Source organism: Mandrillus leucophaeus, unplaced genomic scaffold (genome assembly GCF_000951045.1).
Source record: "Mandrillus leucophaeus isolate KB7577 unplaced genomic scaffold, Mleu.le_1.0 Scaffold370, whole genome shotgun sequence".
NCBI lineage: Eukaryota > Metazoa > Chordata > Mammalia > Primates > Cercopithecidae > Mandrillus > Mandrillus leucophaeus.
Window position 1 is genome coordinate 1,514,438 of NW_012103921.1, and position 27,319 is coordinate 1,541,756.

The 27,319-nt window shown below is 36.9% G+C and overlaps 1 protein-coding gene across 1 annotated transcript in view; it reads left to right on the plus strand.

The window, feature by feature from the left end:
• EIF4G3 (eukaryotic translation initiation factor 4 gamma, 3) overlaps positions 1 to 27,319 on the plus strand; it is a 297,458-nt gene that overhangs the window by 201,975 nt on the left and 68,164 nt on the right. The window contains exons 13-18 of the mRNA XM_011990137.1: positions 5,394 to 5,482; positions 10,377 to 10,623; positions 14,786 to 14,919; positions 16,678 to 16,797; positions 17,581 to 17,691; positions 24,040 to 24,210. Coding sequence (XP_011845527.1) covers positions 5,394 to 5,482; positions 10,377 to 10,623; positions 14,786 to 14,919; positions 16,678 to 16,797; positions 17,581 to 17,691; positions 24,040 to 24,210 — 872 coding nt within the window. The remainder of the gene's footprint in view (positions 1 to 5,393; positions 5,483 to 10,376; positions 10,624 to 14,785; positions 14,920 to 16,677; positions 16,798 to 17,580; positions 17,692 to 24,039; positions 24,211 to 27,319) is intronic.

A 27,319-nucleotide genomic window follows, 5' to 3' on the forward strand; every position in this document is an offset into this window, starting at 1 on the left:
CTTTAGCCTCCTGAGAAGCCGGAATGACAATCATGTACCCCGTGCCTGGCTAATTTTTTAATTTTTTGTAGAGGTCTCACTTAGGCTGCTCTTGATCTCCTGACCTCAAACAGTCTTCCCTCCTCAACCTCCTAGAGTGCTGGGATTACAGGTGTGAGCCACTGCTCTCAACCTCTTTTACATTCTTTTAACTTCTGTGGAATGATACTGTTTTTGGTTTTTCGTTTTTTGGGGTATAAAATGAGTACTGTCTATGAACTCCATGAGTTCTCCAGATCAAAATCATACACAAAATTGTACTGTGCCCAGTAAAATTAGCTGTTTTTAAAATGTGTTCCAATAGTATTTTTATAAAGAGCAATCTGTCCTAAAATCTATAACAAGACTAAAGTGGGTTAGTCATACAGGATAAAACAGGATTTGAAATAGTGAATGAAAATTAACTTTAAAAGTTTTACTTTTTTATTTCTTCCAATTTTAAATTATCATTACAAGCATTGAAGAACAAAGAGAAACCACTTATTATTCAAGTATGTAGCCTGCATGTTAGCATTAAACTTTTCTTTGTTTCCTCCCAGTTTTTACATAAATATTTTACATGGTTATAAATGAAGTGTAGGTATAATTTTATATTTTTTTACCCTTTTCTGTTTTTTAACCTTACCCTACTCTCTAAAAATCCCATTTAATTTCATTAGCCTGAATCCAAATCCTTGCTACTAGAAGTGGCTCATAAAGATCTGTGCTGTGATTTGACTCTTGACAGTAGATGTGAAACTTGACCAGTTTAATTTTATCCTTATGTGGATTTTCTGAAGACTAATCATGAAGGTATTTTTTTTTTCTTTTTGTTTTTTTTTTGAGTGGGAGTCTCACACTGTCACCCGGGCTGGAGTGCAATGGCATAATTTTGGCTCACTGAAACCTCCACCTCCCAGGTTCAAGCGATTTTCCTGCCTCAGCCTCCCAAGTAGCTGGGATTACGGGGGCCTGCCACCACACCCGGCTAATGTTTTGTATTTTTAGTAGAGGCAGGGTTTCACTATGTTGTCCTGGCTGGTCTTGAACTCCTGACTTTGTGATCTGCCCACCTTGGCCTCCCAAAGTGCTGGGATTCTAGACGTGAGCCACCATGCCAGGCCAAGTAGGTTTTTTTAGTTCCTGTTTACTTTTGAATAAAATGTCTTAATTTTTAGAATCATGTACATTTAGCTCTTTTATAGTTCTTCACTGCCTATTTATCTTTTTAGAATCTTTTTTAATTTTAGTCGTCTCCCTCTTAGTTGATTGCTTTCAAATTATCCTACTACATAGCAGTAATTATGAGCTTTTAGCTGCTTAATCACAATTTAGCAGATTGGGCTGAGTGTGGCAGTGGCTCACTCCTGTAATCCCAGCGCTTTGGGAGCCAAGACGGGAGGATCACTTGAGCCCAGGAGTTCAAGACCAGCCTGGGCAACATGGTAAGAGATGATGTCTACAAAAAGTTTAAAAAATTAGCTGGGCATGGTTGCATGTACCTGCGGTCCCAGCTACTGGGGAGACTGAGGTGGGAGAATCACTGGGGCCCAGGAGTTTGAAGCTACAGTGAGCCAAGTTCATGCCACTGTGCTCCAGCCTGGACAACAAAGGAAGACCATGTCTCCAAAAAAAAAAAAAAAATTAGCAGATTGAATATATAAGAATTTTAACAGTTAATTTGTGTTAGGACAGTCCCAAAGACCAAAACTATAAAGGTTAAATTCTTGTTTGAAGTTTAGTGGGGGAAAAAACAAAAACAAAAACCAGTATAAAACTAAATAGACATGTGCCTATAATAATGCTTTTAAATCTCGGAAAGAAAATAACCCAGGTTTACAATGTCTCAAAGATAACACGTAGGTGGTTTTTTTTTTTTTTCAGCTTTACTTTATAAGCGTTCTTCAATGGGTGTACTTTTTTGTGATTAGAATAAATAATCTAGACAAAGGGAGATTATGCCAGTGATAGCAGTAACGTTTGTCATTCTTGTACTTACTGTGTAACATTTCTGAGTCAGGATTTTAGACTAAAAACCATGACTTAACTATTAGCAGTTTCTTTAAGAGCTGGTATTTCTGCAAAGAAAAAGAAAGACTGCATGTTCTAGATCATGTGTTTACACAGAATAGTTCCTCAGAATGTATTATATTCCTGTCTCGTAACTGCTCTTGATTCTGCTATTCCGGTAAGACCTACAATTTTACATAAAAGTTTTTCTCCATAATCTTTTTTTTTTTTTTTTTTTGAGATGAAGTCTTGCTCGATCGCCCAGGCTGAAATGCAGTGGCGTGATCTCTGCTCACTGCAACCTCCACCTCCAGGTTCAAGTGATTCTCCTGCCTCAGCCTCCCGAGTAGCTGGGATTACAGGCACATGCCACCATGCCCAGCTAATTTTTGTATTTTTTAGTAGAGACAGGGTTTCACCATGTTGGCCAGGCTGGTCTTGAACTCTTGACTTCACGTGATCTGCCTGCCTTGGCCTCCCAAAGTGCTGGGATTACAGGCGTGAGCCGCTGTACCCGGCCTCCATATTCTAACTACCTCAGACTTCAGGGAAAACTATTTTTAAAAACACGTGTGGGTGTTATATAAAAACCAGTAAGTTTATGAAACTTTTACATTCACCCTTGCCCTCCATCTCCAAGTCCAGTGTTTATCTCTTAGGTTGTACAGGGATAGTTGTTAGCTCTTAATTTGCAGGAGTAACAATTTGACTCCAGTCAAGCCCACATAAAAAGTAAATGAAAAACTAAGAGACACTTCCATTTATGGGGATGACTTGTGATACATCTTACAGAACCAGAAAAATGTTACTATAATGTGCATTCTTTTTGAAATCTTAAGACATCTTAACACATCAAAAATTGTTTCCCTCCAATTAGCTGTAGGAACAGTAAACTGTAGCACAGTTTTAAAACTTCCGTAGAGAGAAGACAAAGAATCTCCCTAAAACCCAATGATTAAACGTGTCTGTTGCTCTAATAATTTTCTGAATTTGTCCATTAGACATTTTACAAAATAGCTCTGAAGAAAAACATTTTGTTCCAGTATCATAAAAATTTGCAAAAATCTTGAAATTAAATGTGTCTGTAAGACTTTAGTTCTCAGGTGAGGGAGTCCAGGTAATTATGAATCCTATGCAGAGACTGTCGCTTGTCCTGTCATGCTTTAATACAAGACAAGGCGGAAACAATCTACGTCTTTGCCTTGGGAAGGTCAGTAATATTGCCTTTGCCTAGAACTGCTATTATTTGTTCAGTCAACAAATTCAAGTGCCCTCCCTGTGCAATGAACTAGAAAGTAAAGAACAAATCTGAGACAATAGCTTAAATTTAATTCCCCCATTCTGGTTTAATCAGTGTTAATTATCATGTAAATCTATGTCACTCTCTTTCTCTATTTCTCTCCCTTTTTCTTCCTGACTGCTTCCCTTCTACTCCCTTTTCTCCCCCTTCATTCCTCAGCACACCCAAATTTTACTGCACCTTTCTATTAGTAATTGTAGGAGAGGGGATATATATGCCCCAACCTCACTGGGCATTAGGGGGTGTGTGTGTGTGTGTGTGTGTGTGTGTGTGTGTGTGTGTGTGTGTGTATTTGTTCAGGTTTTTTGAAGGACTAAGTGTCTCCTAAAGAATACTGTGCTCTTTCTGTCCCTCTTTTTCTGAATTATTGTTTTAAATCAAGACTTTAAATAGCCACCTAAACAAGATGAGTAACAATTCTCACTGGCTTGGCAGCTGTTTTTTTTCCAAGTATGTTAAATGTGTTATATTACTCAAGGAAGAAATATTTTGTTTCATGTTTTGGGGTTGAGTATATTTGATATATTTGTGGAAAGAAAAGTTGATCTTTGTTTTTTGTTGTTTAGAGGAAGTTCCTTTTGAGCTTATATTTGAGGCCCAAAAATCCTCCAAAAAATGTTCTTCCTCTTTTCCATGAATGAGATTTAGAGCTAAATTCATACAAATGCAAAACAAAATAATATTACAGATTCTCTGAACTCTCTAACTCCTAAAAAGATTCAGGAAGCAGAGTTGAAAATCCCAAGAATTTTGGAGGAAGCGCATTAAACAGACTGGTTATATCAAATCAGAAGAAAAAATGCAAAGAGACAACTACAGAATATACGTATTCAGTAGAAGGCTGTGAGACAATAGCAAATTTAAACCCACCCATGGTTTCCATCCTTTGAAAAAATTTACCTTGAGTAGGATACAAAGCAAGAATATATCAGCTTGTCTATTAGTGTTTCCTTAATGGTTCCTGAGGGGAAGAAAAAAGAATAATTGGTGTGAGATGTATATAACGAAGATATGCAGAGTACTTTTTAAGATGGTACAGTAATTTTGAGGAAAAATATTAAATGTTAAATGTGCACATTTTACTGTCGTACCGAAAAAGATGAGACTGTCCCAGAGTCTCAGTGAATTATCTTATATTTCTGTAGCGAATCAGATTAGATGATACCCTTTAGCTTTGTGTTTATTTGCTTTTGGTAATGTTCCCTATTAAGTGGCCTTTCTTTAACTCTTCTCCCTGTTCATCCTCCTATAGTACCTCACACCTGTCTATTGATTCATAAGTTGCCCTCTGTAGAAGCAGTTTAATATTATCAGCTTACTATCTGATCGTTAAAATCTTTCACTTATACACCCATGATTCTGTGGAATTTGTAAGCCAGATGAATTTTTAAAAATCCTTTGTAAACTTAATCCTTTAATCTAGAATTTCTGAAACGATGGAATAGTTCAGTAAAAATTATCTATTTTCTTAGTTTTCACTCTAGCAATATGAAAGGCTAGGCAAACAGTATTGATCTGAGATGAAAACAATGTTTTAGAAATGCTGCCTATCTAATAAAACCTTAATTGAAGTATCCTTTTGTTGTCTGGAAAACTTAAAAATAACAGAATCCTGAGCGTTTTATGTTTTATTGCTTGAAGTAACTTTAGATATCTAGTCTCACTCATACTTTATAGCTGAATAATGTAGGAGCCTGAGACCTGTGACTTGCTTAAGTTTACATAGTTGATTAATAGAAGTAGACCCAAATCTAGAATTGGATCACAAGTCAGTTTTCTTATGTGCATACTCATCACATGTTGAATTACATGCTGGGGTATTTCTAACCATGAAATGGGAAGAACGCAGGCCACTGGTTAGAAAGCTATGAGTTTGTACCCACAGCACTTGACGTTGCAATCTCTGGGCTACTACAGAGTTGTTCACTTTTTCAGCCAACTATTTATTTGGTATGGGTGAAGTTCTCTTTTATCCTGCTGAATGTGAATATAGGTATCACTTAGACCTAATATTTCTCAGAATGACTTTGCAGTGGCAAGTAATGGGCCTGATCTTGTATTTCAGCTCAAATAGCTATAACTGTACCAAAGACATGGAAGAAACCAAAAGATCGGACCCGAACCACTGAAGAGATGTTAGAGGCAGAATTGGAGGTAAGCAAATCTCTTAAGTTCATATTGAGAGCAGTGGTGCCATTTCATAGACAGGTGTGTGTTTATACCTATTTCTTGAAATAGTTTTTTAAGCAAAACTTAATATATCAAGCTCAGAGACCAATTGTTTTAAGTCCATTTTATATTAGAATTTTAAAAAGATTTTTAGTAGCATGTTTGATTTCATTGAATTCTTGTTTTTCTTTCAAAATACCTCTTTTAAAATAACAAACTTGGCCAGGCACAGTGGCTCACAGCTGTAATCCCAGCACTTTGTGAGGTGAAGGCAGGATGATCACCTGAACCCAGGAGTTTGAGACCAGCCTGGGCAATATAGGGAGACCCTGACTGTACAAAAATGTTTTTAAAAAATTAGCTAGACATGGTGGTGCGTACCTGTGGTCCCAGCTACTTGGGAGGCTCAGGTGGGAGGATTCCTTGAGCCCTGGAGGTTGAGGCTGCAGTGAGATGTGATCATGCCACTGCACTCTAGCCTGGGCAACAGAGCCGAACATTATCTCAAATAAATAAATAAAATGACAATTTTTGGTTAACTCTTCTCTTCCCCCAACTAGAAATTTTCTTTGTATTAACTTGATAGAAAGATAATCTGGTAAACAAAAATGGAGAGTTTTTAAAAATGCCATTAGTAATGGTGGTAGAATTCATCTAGTACATTATAAAGAAATTCATTTTGAATCTGTCATCTGTTAACTGCATCCCAGAAACATAACTTTTCTTCATGTGGTTTGTCTGTCTTAAAATAAGCCATGCCAGATTTTGCTTTAGATTAAAACATACCAAGTCCAAGAGATGAATGTGAGGAAGAAACAAGGGCAAATCAGTCCTAAGGATTACTGTAACAATTTCCTTGTCTGTAATCTCAATATCCTTAGCATTATGTATTGAAGCTTATAAATGAAGAGCAATATAAATCTGTATGTAGCTTTTTCCCTTTTTTGACTATTCTTTTAGCTACTTTTTAAAAATAATTTTACTCAAGGTTTAACATGATAATATTAAAATGTAAAAATTTTCTTAAGATAACTTTGAGCGTGTTTAATTCATTCGGCTCTTCTAGCAAGTTATAATTCTTACCTTCTTTGGGCATCTAACAGTACCCCTTGGTTACTTTCCCTGTGCTGTCATTGCTGTTACATGATGCTGTGTTGATGTCACTGTTAGTCTCATAGCAACCACTAAAATGTTGATGGGTGTGATTTCATTGTGGTTTTTAGGGTGTAAAAACTGGCAGTAAGATATAGAGGTGCACTCCTTTTGCAGCTGAACAAGGAAATGTTGCTCCTACAGAGAATAAAATACCTTCCAGAGGCATGGGGATCACATACAATCCTGATTTCGTTTTAGATTCAGCTGGTTTTTTGTTATTTTTCTTATGTTATACTTCATGTTGGATTTCTAAGCATTATTGAATATTAGATAGGCCGCTCCTCCCATGCCTTCAAATATTCATCCTAATCTTCAGCTTGAGGTTCAGCAAACTTTTTGTGTAAAGGTCCAGATAGTAAATATTTTATGCTGTCACAATTCCTCAGATCTGCCACTGTAGCTTAAAAGCAGCCATCAACAATGTGTAAATGAAAGAAGCATGGTTGTATCTTCACAAAACTTTATTGATAGACCTTGAAATCTGAATTTGTATGCCAGGAAATATTTTTCCAGATTTTTTCAGATATTACAAATATAAAAATCATCCTTACCTTGTATGCTGTGCAAAAGCAGGTGGTGAGCCAGAATTGGCCCTTGGGCCGGAGTTGGCTATAAAGCTTCTTTAGCTTGTTACTCTTCAAACACAAGAACTGTTTTGACTTATTTTGAACCAATCACTTTTTCTTAACTTTATACTTTAAGACAAGGCTGGGCGCAGGGGCTCATGCCTGTAATTCTAGCACTTTTGTAGGCTGAGGCAGGAGGATCACTTGAGGCCAGGATTTCGAGACCAGCCTGGCCAACATGACGAAACCCCATCTCTACTAAAAATAAAAAAAATTATCTGGCCATGGTGGTGCTCACCTGTAATCCCAGCTACTCAGGAGGCTGAGACAGGAGAACCACTTGAACCTGGAAGGCGGAGGTTGCAATGAGCCAAGATTGTGCCAGTGCACTCCAGCGTGGGCAACAGAGCGAGACTGTCTTAAAAAAAATAAAGTAACCTAAAACATTTTTAAAAACTAAAGCAAGACAAAAAAATATTTGTTTTTTTTATACACTGACTTCTTTCAGAAATTCTTTTTTCTGTCTTTCCTAAAACTGAGCTTTCGTTGGCATAGTGTAGTAAATACTGGATGCCATTGTGTTCATTTCCACTAATCAAGCTCCCCCTTTCTTAGATTTATTTTCTCAGCTTTTAAACTAATTTGTTTCTGGTATCAGCTTATTTGGGTTACATATTAGGTTGTTGCATTATTAAAGATATTTATCAAAATTATAGCTTAGAGGTTGGGCGCGGTGGCTCACGCCTGTAATCCCAGCACTTTGGGAGGCTGAGGTGGGCAGATCACAAGGTCAGGAGTTTGAGACCAGCCTGACCAACATGGTGAAACCCTGTCTCTACTAAAAATACAGAAATTAGCCAGGCATGGTAGTGCATGCCTGTAATGCCAGCTACTCTGGAGGCTGAGGCAGGAGAATCGCTTGAACCTGGGAGGTGGAGATTGCAGTGAGCCAAGATCGCACCACTGACTCTAGCCTAGATGACAGAGCGAGATTCCATCTCAAAAAAAAAATAAAAAAATTATAGCCTAGAAAAGTAAGGATGAGGATGATTTCATGTTAAAATTGCTGGGCAAAGTATCTTAAAATAAGTTTTAAAATTTTAGAGCATTTCATCAATGATTATATGCATAGTTGCCAGTCTGATTTTCTAGCACTTTTAAAAAACTCATTGCATTAAGCATAGAGTTCTGTCAAGTGAATTCTTAACAGGTTCCTATAAAAGGTTTACCTTTGGCTGTCCAGCCAGTGAAGTGATCTTTTTCTTAAATCTGGTTTTCTGCGTAAACAATTTAGGAACTGTTAGACGCTTACAGACTAGTTGACTAGGATTTTATCCTGCTAAAAGCAAAACAAAACAAAAAACCCGTAATATTTAATTAAGCTATTTTTGTTATTCTCTTCAAATACCCCTCATAGTAATACACCTGAGATAATTCAGTGATTCCGTGTTCTCTGAATTATGGTTTGTTATTCATAAAACTTGTTTCTTTATACTTCCTTTTCCAGTTAGAAATTAAATTTCTGAGTAATGTAGCCTCCGTTTCTATGTGATAGATGGTTGTTGATTGTAGATACAGAGAAGAGGATGCGCTGTATTCTCTAAAAAAAACTTTTTCACATTTTATAAGATCTGAAATAAGAATTCTGTATCATTGTATAATTTGGTTAGGTTGCTGTTTAATAAGTTAAATACCATTTACATACTCATATCCCAGATTTATTAAATGTCTTCTTGATGACCTGTACTTAATTATGAGATGGTATTATAAGATTATTATAATTAGACTATACTAGAGTCTAAAATTTTTAAAAATGAGGCTGCTGATTCATGATTCAAATTTGGTAGATCTGGTTTTTTCAATGTTTAAATGATACCAACTTTCTGCCATGCTTTATAAAATAAATTGTTTCCAAACTTATTTTTTTGGAATTTTATGTCTGTCTCTCTTTTGAGAATTTTTATGTACTATCTTTTTCCATGGATTAGTCGGGGGAATAGGGGTGGGTTGGGGTTTGTGCATATTTGCATGAACTTTTTATTTCCATTATTAGAAACAGAGTCTAAAAACTGTTTCTATTAATAACATTAAACAATTTATTGGCTTTTCACCATGATCTGTTATATGGCAAAATAAAATTTGCTAGTATTGTATCTGTTTTAATACTATCTAACAAAGAAGTATTTGTCACTCAAAAATTGTTTTAAATGTAATTTCATAGATTATTTGGGGTGAACTACTTTCTGCTATATATGACACTACTTTACACTATCCTCTGCTGAACCAGCTCCAGTTCTTGGCTCTTCTCCTCGTGTGAATTTATCAATTAGAACACCTCTGAGTACTTGTTTCAGAGGATTGTTTTCAGAGTGCTTACCCTTCATGAAAAAGGAGTTCGTGGAGAACTTTGCCTCAAGGAGTTTTGAAGATTCATGAGGCCTTTACAAAACCATTTTTGTTTGATATCTGACACTAAGATGGTCAAAAATAATCTAAGGAATAACTTCAGTTCTTTTTTGCCTTCTGAAAATAGATGTGATATTCCAGATCCCAGATTTCTCTCTCTCTTTTTTTTTTTTTTTTTTTGGCTATACAAGATTTTTGTATATGGTCACAGCCTCAGAGAAGTCTAAGAACAAATAACAAAATAGATTTTAACTAGCAAGTGGCCTTTTTGTAAAATGAGATATGATCAGCTTTATAAAACTTAGATGCTTTGAGCACTTCTCCAAACCCTCAATTCCACAGCCAGAGGACAGTATAAAAAATACCCTCCAGTGTTTCTTTTTATATTGGTGGAGCTTTAATGGCAAGGGTAGCGTAGTGCTCGTTTTAGATTTCTGACTAGGACTCTTTCATGTTCGTAAAGTTCCATGGATTAACAGTTCTTTCCATTCTAACCTTTGGTACATTTGGATATTATTAGTCTCATGTTAAAGCATTTCAGCAGCCATTTGAATTGTCTTCCTTTTCCTAGGTGCTGAAATAAGAGAAGTATTTTTTTTAAAACTCACCATTCTAATACAACATGCTGAACACAGACATTCTTATCTTGAGTGACATGTTTTCCTTTGCTGTTTGAAGGGGGTTGATGTAGGTTTTTGTGTATATTTACACCCATGAAAAAAATGTAATCTCTTTGTTCATTTATTATTTAGCCTAAAGCCGAAGAGGAACTTTCAGTTGACAAAGTACTTGAATCTGAACAAGATAAAATGAGCCAGGGGTTTCATCCTGAAAGAGACCCCTCTGACCTAAAAAAAGTGAAAGCTGTGGAAGAAAATGGAGAAGAGGCTGAGCCAGTACGTAATGGTGCTGAGAGTGTTTCTGAGGGTGAAGGAATAGATGCTAATTCAGGCTCCACCGATAGTTCTGGTGATGGGGTCACGTTTCCATTTAAACCAGGTAAGTTTATACCTGCCTTCCTGTTTACCTCTTTTCCCTCTACTGCAACCTTAGAGAAATGTTGCCTTTTGATAGAGAGATACTGGATGGAAGAAAGAGGTTTATCACAATATAATATTTACAGGACAGATCATCAAGCCTAAGTTAGGGACTAGCAAATCCAGAGAGTTCTGTATTGATGGAAATGATACCCGACACTGGTATTCCCCTTTTACTGGCATTGGAAGAGCATCTGGCAGAGGGAATCAGTTCCAGGCTAGTGGGTGCAGTTTGATTTTAAAAATTATTCTATTTGTTTTAATTGAAAGGGATATGGAGATATTACCACATTCCTTGAGATGGCGTTAGTCGTCTTTCATAAGACTCGAACTCTGTTGACAGAAATCACTCTGTAGAACGGAACTCTGAAACAAGATATTGAGTACCTGAAATATGGGAGGTCCCCTGCGGTAAATCTGTATGCTAAACAAGTAAATATGGAATATATTTGATAAACATGTGGTAAACAAATACAAACCCTGGAGGATTTATCTTAAGACACCATCAAATGCATTAATCCTGTGACGTAATACTATATGAACCGTGACTGACTTTGAGATATATGGAGAGATTTGGTGTGGATCTATGAGGAAAGATGGTTCCTTTGATAGAAAGTTTGGGCTGGGTATGGTGGCTTACGCCTGTAATCCTAGCACTTAGGGAGGCCAAAGCGGGGGGATCACCTGAGATCGGGAGTTCGAGACCAGCCTGACCAACATGGAGAAATCCCGTCTCTACTAAAAATACAAAATTAGCTGGGCATGGTGGCACATGCCTATAATTTCAGCTACTTGGGAAGCTGAGGTAGGAGAACCGCTTGAACCCAGGAGGCAGAGCTTGCAGTGAGCCGAGATTGTACCATTGCACTCCAGCCTGGGCAACAAGAGCAAAACTCCATCTCAAAAAAAAAAAAAAAAAAAAAAAAAAAGTTTGGAGTAGGTGAAAAGTTTTCCTTAGTCTGCCACATCTAGACTAAGTTTTGCAGGAGGTAGGGTTCAAATGTAAAATACCAGACCTCAAAGATAACCTAGATAGATGTTTTTCAAACCGTTGGGTTTAATACTATTTAATAGATTGTGAAATTTATAGGTCACAACCAACATTTTAAAAAAGGATAATATAATGAAAAAATGTCTGTCTATTACATGTAGTGAGAATAAGTATCAGTTTGGAAACTTTGTAGTTATGTATGCGTGTATGATTCTCCTGGATCATGAGGTCATTTTATGTCTTACTGTGAGTTGTAGTCAGAGATATTTGAAAACCAATGACTATTACTTATCACTTTATTTTATATTATTTTTAAATTCTTTTATTTATTTTTTATTTTTTACAGAGGGAGGGTCTCTCTATGTTGGCCAGGCTGCTTTCAAACTCCTATGCTCAAGCAGTCCTCCTGCCTCGGCCTCCCAAAGTGTTCCCACGCCCAGCCCTTACCACTTTGATATACTGATCTTTCACTACCAGTAAACTCCTGTTAATGGGCTTTATGAAACTGTAAATTTATGCTATTGTAAAAGTTTTTTTTAAAAACCCTAGGACTGAGTGTACTGAATTGCTTTTGTCAACTTAGGCTTGTATACTGTGTTCAAAAATAAAGAAAAAGATCTAGGCTTGTACCAGGTCACAGAGTACTTGTAGCCATCGCCAGTGTGTCTTAAGAAAATGGAAACACTATTGCTATTTTTAGACTATGTAAATTATATTTTTATATTACTTTATTTTGTTTTAACATTTTGTATATTGCATAATTTATGTTAGTTATATTTCATATTATATTTTAATTCTTTTCATCCATCAGTTTTACAATATAGGCCCTGACTATAATTGACCAACTACCTTTTGCTCTTGTAATATTTAACAGCAGTAATTGGAAAAAAGACAGTAGTAATTGGAACAAAAACAGTTTGAAATTTAGATCCCAATAAGCTGTCTACTTTTTAATAAATATAATAGGTAATAAAGATATGGTGGAAAACATCTGGAATATTCTCAAAGACCATCAGTGGGTCTATAACCTACACATTAGGAACCTCTAATATAAAGAGGATCCAATCTGCTATCAGGAAGTAATCTGGAGTCTGATTTTGATGAGTTTTATTAATTAAAATAAGAAAACTGTGATTTTTTTTTTAGATGAAATTACAGGCAAGGAAGAAAACTTAGTATCTAACTGCTTAGACATTTCATTATCTTAAATAAGTTGTTTCTGTGTTTTGTGTCCTTTTGCTTTTTTTTTTTTTCTCTAAAATAACATTTCCAAGTGAACAACCAAACTATCCGTTTTCATGAAGCCAAGGGTTTTATCAGGTTTCTTATTTCTTAGTTATTTAAGGGCTTGGTAGTTTATTTAGTGAAGATTATTATATGTCCCTAGCCAAAGGTTGTTTAGTGTGCATGTGAAATGATTCCTACTTGCTTTAGATTATTTTACTACTCAAAGGTATTTAGAAGGGATGAAAGAACAAGTGATGGTTTAAAATCTTCACATAATATTTCCTGACTGTATTTCATTGTTCCCTTCTATTTTGTGTTTGTTCATGAAGAGATAAATACTGGAAAGTGTTTTGTACTCTTAGGGGATGTAAGTCATGCATCATTTAATGACGGTGATTTGTTCTGAGAAATGCATCATTAGGCAGTTTCTTCCTTGTGCAAACAAAAGAGTATTTACACAAACCTAGATGTTCTAGCCTACTACACAACTAGGCTGTATAGTATAGCCTGCTGCTCTTAGACTGCAAACTTGTACAGCATGTTACTATACTGAATAGTAGGCAGTTGTAACATAATGGTAAGTATTTGTATATCTAAATATAACTAAACATAGATAAGGTATAGTAAAAATACTATATAAAAGTTTTAAAATGTTATACTGTATAGGGCACTTACCATGAATGGAGATTGCAGGACTTGAAGTTGTTCTGGGTGAGTGGTGAGTGAATGTAAAGACCTAGGACATTACTGTACGCTGGTGTAGATTTTAAAAACATTAGGGCACACTACATTTATTTTAAAATTTGTACTTTCTCTAATAGTGAATTTATTCTTAGCTTACTGTAACCTTTTTACTTGATAAACTTTTAAATTTTTTTAACTTTTTTACTTTTGTAATAATGTTTAGCTTAAAACACACTGTACAGCTATGCAAAAATATTTCTTTCTTTTTTCTTTTTCTTTTTCTTTTTTTTTGAGATGGAATCTCCCACTCTGTTACCCAGGCTGGAGTGCAGTGGTGCAATCATAGCTCACTGCAGCCTCAGCCTCCTGGACTTGAGTGATCTTCCCACCTCAGCCACCTGATAGCTGGGACTGCAGTTGCACGTCACCACGCCCAGCTAATTTAAAAAGTTTTTTTTCCTAGAGATTAGGTCTTACTACATTGTCCAGGCTAGTCTCAAACTCTTGGCCCTCAAAGTACTGGGATTATAGGTGTGAACCACCATCTCTGGCCTTGTTTCTTTATGTCCTTATTCGATAGGCTTTTTTCTATTTTTAAAATTATTTATCTTTTTACTTAAGAATTTTTGTTAAAAACTAAGACACAAACACACACATTAGCCTGGGCCTATACACGGTCAAGATCATCAACATCACTGTCTTCTACCTCCAGATCTTGTCCCACTGGAAGGTCTTCTGGGGCGATAATATGCATAGAGCTGTCATCTTCTATGATAACGGTGCCTTCCTCTGGAATATTTCCTGAAGGACTTGCCTGAGGCTGTTTTACAGTTAACTTTTTTTTTAATAAGTAGAAGGAATATACTCTAGTGATTAAAAAGTATAGTGTAGTAGGTACGTAAGCCAGTAACATAGTTATTTCTTATTACTATGAAGTATTATGTGTTACACTTGATTGTATGTGCTATACTTTTAAGTGACTGGCAGCACAGTAGGTTTGTTTACACTACCATTAACACATACATGTGAATAACGCATTGTGCTGCCATATTAGGATAGTTACAGTGTCATTAGGCAATAGGAACCTTTCAGCTTCATTATAGCCTTATGGGACCACCGTTGTATATGCAGTTTGCTGTTGATGGAAATGTTGTTTTGCAATGCATGACATATATAATATAATGCGCTACAAACAGTTGTCTGCCTGTATTCCTCTTTCTAGAATCCTGGAAGCCTACTGATACTGAAGGTAAGAAGCAGTATGACAGGGAGTTTCTGCTGGACTTCCAGTTCATGCCAGCCTGTATACAAAAACCAGAGGGCCTGCCTCCTATCAGTGATGTGGTTCTTGACAAGGTAAGCTGCATACTCAGAAAAAACTAGTTCTTTTTGGTGGGAACTGATTTTAACTATAAGTGCAAATATGTGAAGTATCAGCAGTTTTTAGTAATTGTTAGACCAAATGATATAAAAATATCTAATGTTTAAGAATTTGTTTCCCTAAACACTGTTGGATTTGGAGTTCCTTATAGGTTACAGTCATTTTGGGATTTGGCCCATATTGGACTAGTGTTTTTTTAATGTTTATTAATTGATTTGTCTGCTTATTATGGCTGTTTTTTGGTGATATAAAAATTTTGTGTTTGTCGGGGGAAACATACGGCTAAATTGATACAGAGGTCTTTCCTCACTGTTCTAAAAGTTCATTATGGAATTCTGTCGGCATTGAGGACAGGTCAGAAATCTAGGAAGGTATTTGGCAGATCACACATAAGTGAGAGTCAACATGATTCAAATAATATGTATCTCAAAATTTCCCTGATAGATACCTCCAGTGATTGAATTCCCCAATCTTGTGCAAATAGGCATCCTTCCTCTTTGCATCTGATCTTAATGGTGCACACAGCAAATTAGTACAGTCAATATTTGTTTACTAAATTAAAAGGAGTAAAGTCAGATCTGCTAAAGTAATTTCATGGAAATCAAAGATAAACCAGAGCTGATGACTAAGCTTGAAGTATTCTTGTTTTGTAGAGGAACAAAAATGTAAAATGTAGAGATTAACTATCTTATGGAATCATATCTACCTCTTAACTGATTTATGCCTAGTGTTTCATTATTGGAATGCTAAGCTTGTGGGAGTTATTTGTATCCTACTGCTGAAGGTCATAACCAAGATCTGATTTTTCACACAAAAAAATTTGCAGCCTCCGGCATAAATGGGGTAATAAAGATGTCCAGGAGCTGCTTATCCAGAACTCATTTATATTATTTTACTTTCTTATAGCAATAGGTCTTCTTACTTCTATTGGTGGTATCTAAGTCTTCTCTCCTAGATAGTTATGTGAGGACAGCTGAATGATTGATTAATGGTGCTAATTTGAGGCTACTTCAGTACCTCAGAAGTCAAGTGTTATATCCACCAAATTAGATTATCCTCTTAGAAAATATTCCTGCCTGTCCTGCTGCCTTATCTGTTTATGACTTTGGACACTAATTAGTTGACTTCTCACTGGTCTGCTTAACTTTGTGTCGTCCATAGTCACATTACATACTTATTCAAAGTCAGATATCTCAGATTAACAAGGCAGACAGTGAAATTTTAAATGAATCATCACCCATGAAACATATCTCCTTTAAGACTTATTGTCCACTCATAATACATTCTTTACTAACCATAAGTCTACAGCATCAAAACTAAAATGAGCAGTAGCAGGATTCCTATAGGCAAGTGCTCTATGTCCTGGTGAATATATTTTTTTTATTTCTAAAATTTGACGCTAGCGTAGAGGATCTCAAAATGTCTTGTGCCTTTCAGTTGGTCCTCAGTATCTAGTGAGCCAATCTACTGATTATGTATAGCCCCTACTTGGAAATTTAAGGCCTAAATCATTCTCAGGTGTCGGAAAACCATTGTTTTAGCCTAATGGCTCTAAGGATAGCCCAGGAGAACCTGCCATGGATGAGGTTGGGCTTCTGCTGGTTCCAAAGCTGATGCTTACCATGTGCTTACCGTTTAAGCTGATGTAACCTTTCAGTCAAATTTTTTGTTATCTTTTGTGGCAGGGAATGCTCTGGAACATGTATTAAGCTTTCTTTTGCTTCTTCATGCAGATCAACCAACCCAAATTGCCAATGCGAACTCTGGATCCTCGGATTTTGCCTCGAGGACCAGACTTTACACCAGCCTTTGCTGATTTTGGAAGGCAGACACCTGGTGGAAGAGGCGTGCCTGTAAGTGCAAGTTCCCTACAACTCACTTAGTTAGACACTGGCACAGACTCCATGAAATCCTACCTCACGGCAAGACAGCAGCTTTTGTTCGCTGATTCTAGTCAAGAAGAAGAAGAGGCAAAGACTATCCTTTCCATACTCATATTAAAGCAAATAAAGAATACACTTGAGTTGTTTTTACTTGACAGAAGCTAGTCTGCATTAATTTGGTCTTGATTTTTTTTTCCCCCATTTTTTCAATTGAGGTGACCTGCAAATAGGTTTAAAAATAGTGCCAACCATGGCCGGGGATGGTGGCTCAGGCCTGTAATGCTAGCACTTTGTGGGGTCAAGGCAGGAGGATCACCTGAGGTCAGGAGTTCAGAACCAGCCTGGCAACTAAGAGAGACCCTGTCTCTACCACAAAAAAAAAAAGAAAAGAAAAGAAATAAAATAGGCCAGGCATGCTGGCGCATGCTTATAGTCCTAGTCCTGGCTACTCGGGAGACTGAGGTGGGAGGATTACTTGACCCCAGGAGGTCCAGGCTACAGTGAGCCATGATCATGCAACTGTACTCCAGTCTGGCTGACAAAACAAGAACAGGAGGTCCAGGCTGCAGTGAGCCATGATCATGCCACTGCACTCCAGTCTGGGCAACAAAGCAAGACCCTGTCTCTGAAAAAAAATATATAGAGAGAGCGCCAACCTTGATAAGATTCCTGTTTTGTTTTGAGGTGTCCTGATATACTGGAGATCTCTGATGACATTCAGCTAATGATCATGTCTTGTCTTTGTTTCTACAGATTTGCAAAGTGCAGAGCAGGCATGGATTGCCAATTCTGGAACAGAGCAAAGCCCCAACTTGCTCTCCGCTGGCGATGTCACACCCACCCGTGAAGAGCCTGCCTCTGGTGGTGCGCTGAACGCTTTGTTTTTTGTAATAATAGTCTCTGGTGTTACAATATTTTCTGTTACGCTCTTTTTATTTACTATTGATTGTTAAGTCAAAATTTGAACAAATGACAAGTACAAAAGAGTACAGTATCGGTAAACTGCAGATTGCTGTTACATCTCCAGTGGCAGGCTCTTCAGCGGTGGAAGTGGCATCACCAGTGGAGTTATGCTGGGGCACTGCACTGTGCAAGATTCGGCAGACTCTGCCTACTCCATGCTTTGTAGAATTCAGAAAGCATGGGGAAAGTTGCCAACGATGTTGAATACCTCTTTTCCCCAAGTTAGAATGGCATAGAGAGCAATAAATCTAACATTCTGGAGGAGCTTGGGGTTTGATGTACATTTGCAGATCACCCTGTTACTTCATTTTATGTAAGGTGACGCTTTTTGTTTCTCCATCACCTTTTTATTTCTGAAATGGCAACTTTTGAAACCTGCTTTGAATTAAGACTACATTGTCTGACAACAAATGTCACTTTGTAGATATTTAAATTATTTGATTATTTTCCTGCAACCAAACAGTGATAGAATATACTTGAATGCCTACAGTGTGTTGTAGACTTTGTAAAAACTACTGAAAACCACCTGAATTTGAAGCATACTGTTTATTGAGTCATTACCATCACCATTTTAGAGACCTGTGTATGTGAGATACTCTGTTTCTCACACATTTATCTATTTTCAGGAAATACTAAATTAAAATTTTTTTAAATCTTGAGTTACCTCACCAGCACGTCTTAGAAAGCAGCTTTCTAGAAACCATTTTATACCTTTTTTTCAATATTATTTCCTTTTTTAATGTTGAAATTTTTATTTGTATTATTGTTCGTTTTGGTTTTGGTTTATATCTTTGTTTTGCCAAATATTTGAAATAATGTTGATGCTGTTTTGAATATTCTGTGGATAATAGCATCTGTGGTTATTATCATATTGCCCAATTTTGTTGATGGGTGGCTCACAAAATGTATAAATCCTCTTCCAATGTATATTGTCACTTTTCACTACCAGCTTGCTAGTCATTGTTTGCTAATAACTAGTTATAACAAAAAGGAAATATTGTGAGTTTAGAATAAGTGACGTCTCTTTTAAATTATTGAAAATAGAAAATAATTTTTAAAAGTAACTTTATCACAGTGTATACCACTCCTCTGTATACCTACATATGTGAGATCAGTGAGTTATTCTGGTACATTCAAAGTAATGTGACTAGAAGTGAGACATTATCTAGAATTTGTAGTAGCTCCAAAAGTATCAACTTTAATTATTTAATTTACTTTTATTAAGCAGTTTTGTTCTATGTCAGAAGCTAGTTTTTAAGTGAAATTTTGATCTCTCAGGGTAATGTTGATATGTTAAGCCTTAAGGCAAGTTATTCTTCCAGCCTGTCTCCTAGATAACAGACATTCTCCACTTAATGTGCCCAGCTTACCTTGGTATATTGATATAGATACAGATGGGAATGTCACAGGACATAAATACCAACATATAAAGAAACAAAAATGGCCAGGCACAGTGACTCATGCCTGTAATCCCAGCACTTTGGGAGGCCAAAGCGGGTAGATCGCTTGAGTCCAGGAGTTCAAGACCAGCCTGGGCAACATGGTGAAATCCTGTCCCTACAAAAAATACAAAAATTTGCCGGGCATGACAGCACACACCTGTAGTACCAGGTACTTGAGAGACTGAGGTGGGAGGATTGCCTGAGCCTGGGAAGCAGAAGTTGGAGACAGAGGCTGCAGTGAGCCAAGATCGCACCACTGCACTCCAGCCTGGGCAACAGAGCGGGGCTCTGTCTCAAAAAAACAGTAACAAAAATAATGCTGTTTGGAAAAAAGCAACAGCCTTACTCCCCTACTCTTTGCAGTTTCTGATTCCATACTTCAAATAACTTTTTCTAGTTCTCCAAATTATCTTATAATTAATTATCACCTAATAATATTAAAATCTATGTGGTATGCCCCATTATTATCTTAATTAGCCATGACTTCTAATACAAACTTTTCTGCAACAGGCTAGGTACGGTGGCTCACGCCTGTAATCTCAGCACTTTGGGAGGCTGAGGTGGGCAGATCACATGATGCCAGGAGTTCGAGCCCAGCCTGGCCAACATGGCGAAGCCCTGTGTCTACTAAAAATACAAAAATACAAAATTACAAAAATATAAAAAATTTTTAAAAAATACAAAAAAAAAAAAATACAAAAATTAGCCTGGGATTACATGTCTGTAATCCCAGCTACGCAGAAGGCTGAGGCACAAGAATCGCTTGAACCCAGGAGACAGAGGCTGTAGTGAGCCAAGATCACGCCACTGCACTCCAACCTGGGTGACAGAGCAAGACTGTCTAAAAAAAAAAAAAAAAAAAAACACAAAAACTGCTGCAACAGACTTACTATAAAATATTTTTAATGCATGCTAATGATTTTAAAATGTCATATGCAGCTACGTAGTTTTCAAACCTAAGTGTCCTTCACTGGATAGTAAAGTGCATATCTGTTAGAAATTACCACGAAATAGCATGTCTTTAGTTATTTTTAAAATAAAATTACGGGCGGGGCGGCGGTGGTTCACGCCTGTAATCCCAGCACTTTGGGAGGCTGAGGCGGGTGGATCACGAGGCCAGGAGATCGAGACCATCCTGGCTAACACGGTGAAACCCCATCTCCACTAAAAATACGAAAAACTAGCCGGGCGTGGTGGTGGACGCCTGTAGTCCCAGCTACTCGGGAAGCTGAGGCAGGAGAATGGCGTGAACCTGGGAAGCGGAGCTTTCAGTGAGCCAAGATCGTGCCACTGCACTCCCTCCTGGGCGACAGAGCAAGACTCCGTCCCAAAAAATAAAAAATTCAAAAAAATAAAATAAAATTACTCATCAGTTGTCTTTGTAGTCTTTTTGTGGACATCACAGAAAGCACTCCAAAAAATATATCTTAAGAGGAGCATTGGACCTAGACAAGTAATTTGCCATTTATAGTTATTTTAACTAACTTTTGAGATAAACTGATCAATCATAAAAATCCTAGGAGCAAAGAAAAATTCTAGGAGTAAAACCTTTCTTTAAAGGAATACTTGATTGTCTTCCTTCTTTAAAAATGTAAGTGCATATTGATTCTATTTTCTTTGATTATCCAGGTAAGCAGTGGAATTTTAAGGTTACAGTCTCCGAATAAGATAGGAATGATGTATATTAAATTGCAAAACAGAGATGGGTATAATTTCTTAATACCTTTTTGAAAACTGACAGTGGGTAAAAAATTCAAACTTTAATATCGCCTGAAAAAAGAAAATGGCTCACTAATCAACCCCAGATTTTGACATTTTTAGTTTTGACATTGTGGGCCTTGAGCACATTATATCTTAAAGTTCCTTAAAGTACCGTCTTTCAAAGAAAGAAACCAGGTGTCATTTCTTTTTGTGTAGCCCATAACTTTTAGCACAGGATCCTAGATTTTTTGTGTGTTTAGTATATAAATCATTCATCATCTGTTGCTACTTCTGAAGGATACCAAAAATTTGATTATCTGTATTAAGTTTTTCACACACAAAAAGGGACATGAAATGTTTACGTTTATATATCACTTTTTTAAAAGTTCCTTTTGATCCTTTGGTATTGACGATAACATAGTTTTTAAGGTCCTTTTACATGGTTTATATCCTATAATCACATTTTTAGGTAGGGCTGGCATTGTATACATGAAAAACCTTAACAAAACTAAGAGACTTGCCTACAGTGACTTTGCTCATACATAGCAGATTTGTACTCTCTAGAGTCTGATTCTTTTGTCTCCTAAGTTCACTACACCACAGTTTTCCAGGCATTGCTATTCCAAACAGTGAATTCATTCTCAGAGTGTAAATATGGGCGCATTAGAGATTGATTAATTGAACATACTAAGAATTTGTAAGTATAGTAGATGTATTAAGGACTCAAAATACCTAGATAAGTATTTGAGAACAGTGTCTTTATCTTAGTTATAACCAGAGATACAATTATAATTTTAAAATTTTTCATGGGTGTTTTCACCTGGGTTTTAATTTTAACTATTTTATCCTGGACTAACAATTTATCAGTTAGCTTTTCAAAGCTTTTTTTCCTTTGAAGCATTATTGTTACTTTCTCACATCTCTGTGTTGCTCATTTGAGACTCACACATATTTGTCTTGGAGCAGGTAAAGAGGTGTGGAATAAATCGTATTGCCATTTTCCAGATTCAAATCTCAAGGCATATTTATTTATTGGTGTTTGCAGTAGGGTTTGGAAATGGGCATTTTCTGACTTTGTCTCCTAATGTTCATCTTTGGCTCTTACTTGATTTTGACATAATTTCCTTTCATTACATCCAGAAACATTTGTTCTTGGCAATGTTTATGTACAAATGCATGGATTAAATTAAATATCTTGTGATATAATTGTTTATGTGAGGTTTAGCCAACCATTTAATAAGTTATTAATCTACATAAGTCAACAGAATATAACCTGAATTATAAAAATCAGGCATTACTTGATTGCTACATTCTTCTTTTTCTTTTTTTTTTTTTTTTGAGACAGAGTCTTGCTCTGTCGCCCAGGTTGGACTGCAGTGGCCAGATCTCAGCTCACTGCAAGCTCCGCCTCCCAAGTTTATGCCATTCTCCTGCCTCAGCCTCCCGAGTAGCTGAGACTACTCGGGCGCCCGCCACCACGCCTGGCTAGTTTTTTGTATTTTTTAGTAGAGACGGGGTTTCACCATGTTAGCCAGGATGGTCTCGATCTCCTGACCTCGTGATCCACCCATCTTGGCCTCCCAAAGTGCTGGGATTACAGGCTTGAGCCACCGCGCCCGACTGATTGCTACATTTTTCTAACAGAATTGTTTTGTCTGGGCTACTATATTAAAGTTTCAGTTACAATTTATGTTCTTATAGTAGTACTGTCTGGTTTAACAACTGTTCCCTTTTGGCATTTTTCCAATCTTATGATCTTTATTTTCCTTTCAGTTATACCATGTGTCTCATACCTCTGGGTTTATCTGACCTGTTTTTTTGTGTGTGTGTGTGTTTTGTTTTTGATGTTTATCAAATAGTCTGAGATATCATCAGTACTGTATCCTTAGCTGGGTGCATTTGACAAGATTGGTGTGAAATTTTGCAGAAACTCTAACTTTTGATCCTGATGCATTCTTGATAACTACCATTTCTAATTGGGGCAGATGGTGAAGCATAAAGGAATAATTCTGAGAATGATTGATGTGTAAAGATGTTTGAGCTTAGCAGCTTAGGCCCCAGACTGTGTATCTCCTAGAAACTGCCTTTTTATATAATAAATGATATTAAAGTCTGTACTTCTTTCTCTGAAGTGTTTTATGAATTCAAAAGGGCAGCATTGGGGCCTTAAGTGAGAAATGATTCTCATCTATGTGTGCTTTGTATGAAGTTTTTATTCTCTCTTGAAATCTAATGGCTAGCCCTTCAGTACAACTCAGAAAGAAAAAAAAAAAATCTGATGGCAATATTTGCTCAGCACTAAAAGAATGATATATCAGAAAAAGTAAAGGTTGTCAACATGCAGCAGGTCTGCTTGAAGGTAGCAGAGCTTAGTATCAACCCAAATGTTTAACCTTAAAAAATTATTTCCAAGCATTTAAGATAGTAATTGTTATAAATGTTTTGATACACAAAATGCAACTTTTAACTTACTCTGTTATCTCTACTTAGTGTGCTGGCAGTATAACATGGCAACATACTTTGGTTTTAACACAAGAGTATAGTGGGAATCCAGCAGGAACAGAGCTGACAAATAAAAGGAAGACTTTTTTTTTCAGGGAGTAATTTAATTTGACTCTCATCGATGATATTTAATGAGTTTATTTTAGTATTTCTGACCCAACATATCAAGTGGAATATTTTATGATCTACAGTAAGGCTTAGTGTTGATGTTATATTTGCATTTTACCCTGGGATTGTAGAAACGCAATTTTAGCAGATTTGTAACTGTGATGATAACTACCTTTGAATTTTTGTAATTATTGAAGTGACCAGTCCACAGTTATGCAACTAATAAAAGATAAAGCTTCAGTTAGAAGTAGTCTTTCTCATTAGAAGTAACAGCTTTGTCAAACATCTTGTTCAAAAAGGCCTCTTGTTCAAAAATTGTAGTGGTGGAGAATATTACATTGATGGTCTTCTGAGGTTGTTTTCTTACCCCGCAAAAAGATTACATCCAGCTTGAGTGTCTAGCGTTGCTTGGTGTGGTCATCAGGCTTGACTTGAACAGCACAGCAAAGACAATAAATTGCAAGTACTCTGAATAGCTGTAATATTCTTGTCCTAGTTGTTGAATGTTGGACCACGAAGATCTCAACCTGGCCAAAGAAGAGAACCCAGAAAGATTATCACAGTTTCTGTAAAAGAAGATGTACACCTAAAAAAGGCAGAAAATGCCTGGAAGCCCAGCCAAAAACGAGACAGCCAAGCCGATGATCCCGAAAACATTAAAACCCAGGTGAGAACAAAAGCATATCCTGACATTGTTTTGAAATTATGTTGATTTTGTTTAAACTTATTTTGCTTTGCTAATGTTTGTAGAGATAATCAGTTTAAGACTTTTTATAATGTTTTCCTGTTAAAAGAATATTCTAAAAGCCATTATGGATGCCAGACAACCTACTGTTTTCTCTTGAAATTGCTTTTTGTATGTTTTTTCAGAATAGTTTCCAGGTCTAGAGGTTTCATGTGTCATAGACTTATATAATTCAGGCTTAAGTTAATATTTGCTTTTCTTTAAAATGCATTTTTAGATTCTCAGTGATTGAGTCTCTTTATCCTATTTATCCTAATTATTACGTTGCTTTATGTTCTTTGTCAGGCCTTCATTGCCAATAAGCTAGAATTTAGAAACTCATCTTGTTTTGAAGCCTTTTGGAATAAAATTTAATTCTTTGAATCTTTTTATGCATATCCTGCCCTCAGAATTATGAGGATAAATTGAATGGATTTATTTTATTGACACAAAATTAATTTTTATGTGTCAGATTATATAAAGCCTTTATTCATCTTTTGCTTTATACACAATGTCAATTCCTATCCCCAGGTTACCTCTGCGACTTCAGATGTTTTTGCTTCTAGGCACCAAAACTGGAGTCTCTTAAAATTCACACTTGTACCAGAGCTAAGCATCACAGATCACCTACTAACTTTTGAGCATCTTGATTCCTTATATATCTTTTCTCTCACCATGAACAGTTAAGTGTAGCAGTTCAAAGTTCCAGGTCTGGAGGCAGAATCCTGACTCTGTTAGACAGGTTCTTAATCTCAACTATAAAATGAAGTTACAAACATTGAGTGCCTCATAGGGCCAGTGTTAAGATTGAATAAAATAATATAAACCATTTGGCATGGTTCCTGGAGCTTGGTTAAGTGCTCAGTATGATGATGTCCCTGAGAGCGGAGATGGGCCTTAGATATCGTTCTGATTCAGTTCCATCACGTAACCTCAGAGAACAGGGGATCCCCAACCCCTAGTACCAGTCGGTGGCCTGTTGGTGACTGGGCCACACAGCAGGAGGTGAGTGGTGGCAAAAGAGCATTACCACCTGAGCTCTACCTCCTGTCAGATCAGTGGCAGCCCTAGATTCTCATAGGAGTGAACTGTACATGCAAGTGATCTAGGCTGCACGCTCCTTATGAGAATCTAACTAATACCTGATGATCTGAGGTAGAATAATTTTATCCCAAAAACCACGTTCCTCTTCCCCCCGCAACCCCATCCCCAACCCTGGTCTGTGGAAAAATTGCCTTCCACAAAACCAGTTCCTAGTGCCAAAAGGTTGGGGACCACCGTTCGAGAGAGTAAATTCTCAGTAAATAATTTTTCAGTAAATAAGCGAACCCACAGAGTAGTTAATACAAAACAGAGATGAAGATGAAGCAATCCGTCAACTAGCCGTGCTGTCAGACTGTAATTGGCGGCTTGCTTTTGTTTATCTCTGTAGTGATTATTCCCAAACATTTGCCACAGGGTTCCTAAGGACATCCTTCTTCACATTGCTGAGATCAAGTCCCTACATTTCTCTCCATTTCAACATATCTCAACCTTTTTTGGAGGGGGGAAAAAAAAAAAAAAGCCTTATTTGTCCCTCTCTCCAATCTCCCTGAGAAATGCTTAATGATAATGGGCCTAAATAGCCTGTATGAAGATAGTTAAAACTTCCTACTGGATCTTCATAATTGACAATGAAGATGTATTTAAGGCACTTGGATTAATGCCTTACTTTATTAAATTCTTACTGTACCTATAATGAGGAAATAGATGTTACCCTCTTTTTCCATATGAGGAAACTAAAGCTTCAAAAGTTGTCAAGCGTCATAAAAGAATAGTCCAGTTGTTATAACTTGTAATCTGCTTGTTTATAACAGAGTTCTCTCCATTATTAAGTCTTATTTCAGAAACAGAATAATTATCTTGATATGAGGTAGCATTAATTAATAGGTTTTCTTTAGTAAGTAGATAAAAGAAATCCAATGGAGAATTATTAAAATTCCTTTACAGAGCCAGTACAACCTTCTTTTTCTTGACACTTTCTTTTAAATATGGACTTGATTTGTTGCCTTCGCTTATGTTCCTACTACTATATTAAATTATTTAAATCAGCATTATGAACGACCTGTCGATGACCTTATTCTCATCTTCTTGAAGCATTTCTAGGAAATCATTGCCTCAGGACATGTCTGGGCTTCTACCCCTAGGATTCCCTGCATTCTCTTTCTTCTTTCTCCTCTGTTAACAACATTTCTACTGAGGCTGCCTGAGTCATATACCTGAAACACTGATTTTTGTCTTTCCATTCGAGCTTTTTAACCTAGCGTTCAATATGTCTTTTTCACTCACAACCAGAGAAGGCTAGTCTTCTGATATTTCCAGCGTGTTCTCTCAATTAGCAGGCTAGAAAATCCTCATTAACAATTCCTTCCTAAAGTGTTTTCTCTTTCATCAAATATCTACTTTATTTTTTTTTCTTCCCTTTAGCCAGCTCTTTCTATCCTTTATTATCTGGCCCAATTATCATTTCCTTCTTTTTTTTTTTTTTCTTTTAAGATGGAGTCTCTCTCTTGCTCTGTCATCCAGCCTGGAGTGCAATGGTGCGATCCTGGCTCATTGCAGCCTCTGCCTCCTGGGTTCAAGCGATTCTCCTGCCTCAGCCTCCCAAGTAGTTGGTATTACAGGCATGTGCCTCCACGCCTGGCTAACTTTTTGTATTTTTAGTGAAGACCGGGTTTCACCATGTTAGCCAGGATGGTCTCTATCACCTGAACTGGTGATCTGCCCACCTCGGCCTCCAAAAGTGTGGGATTACAGGCGTGAGCCACCACCCCCGGCCCTCATTTCCTTCTAAAGGCATTCCTCGACTAATCCAGTGCCTCTGACCTCATGTATCTAAACTATTCCCCTTTCTGGTCTCTAATCAACCCTAGTACTTGCTTTATCACTTCGTTTTTAAATGTATTGTCCCTGCAACTAGATTTTGATTCTGTGGAAGGCAATAACTGCTTTGTGCTTCATTTGTACCTAACACAAAATTTAGTGGACATCAACTAGATATTTAGTTACAGTG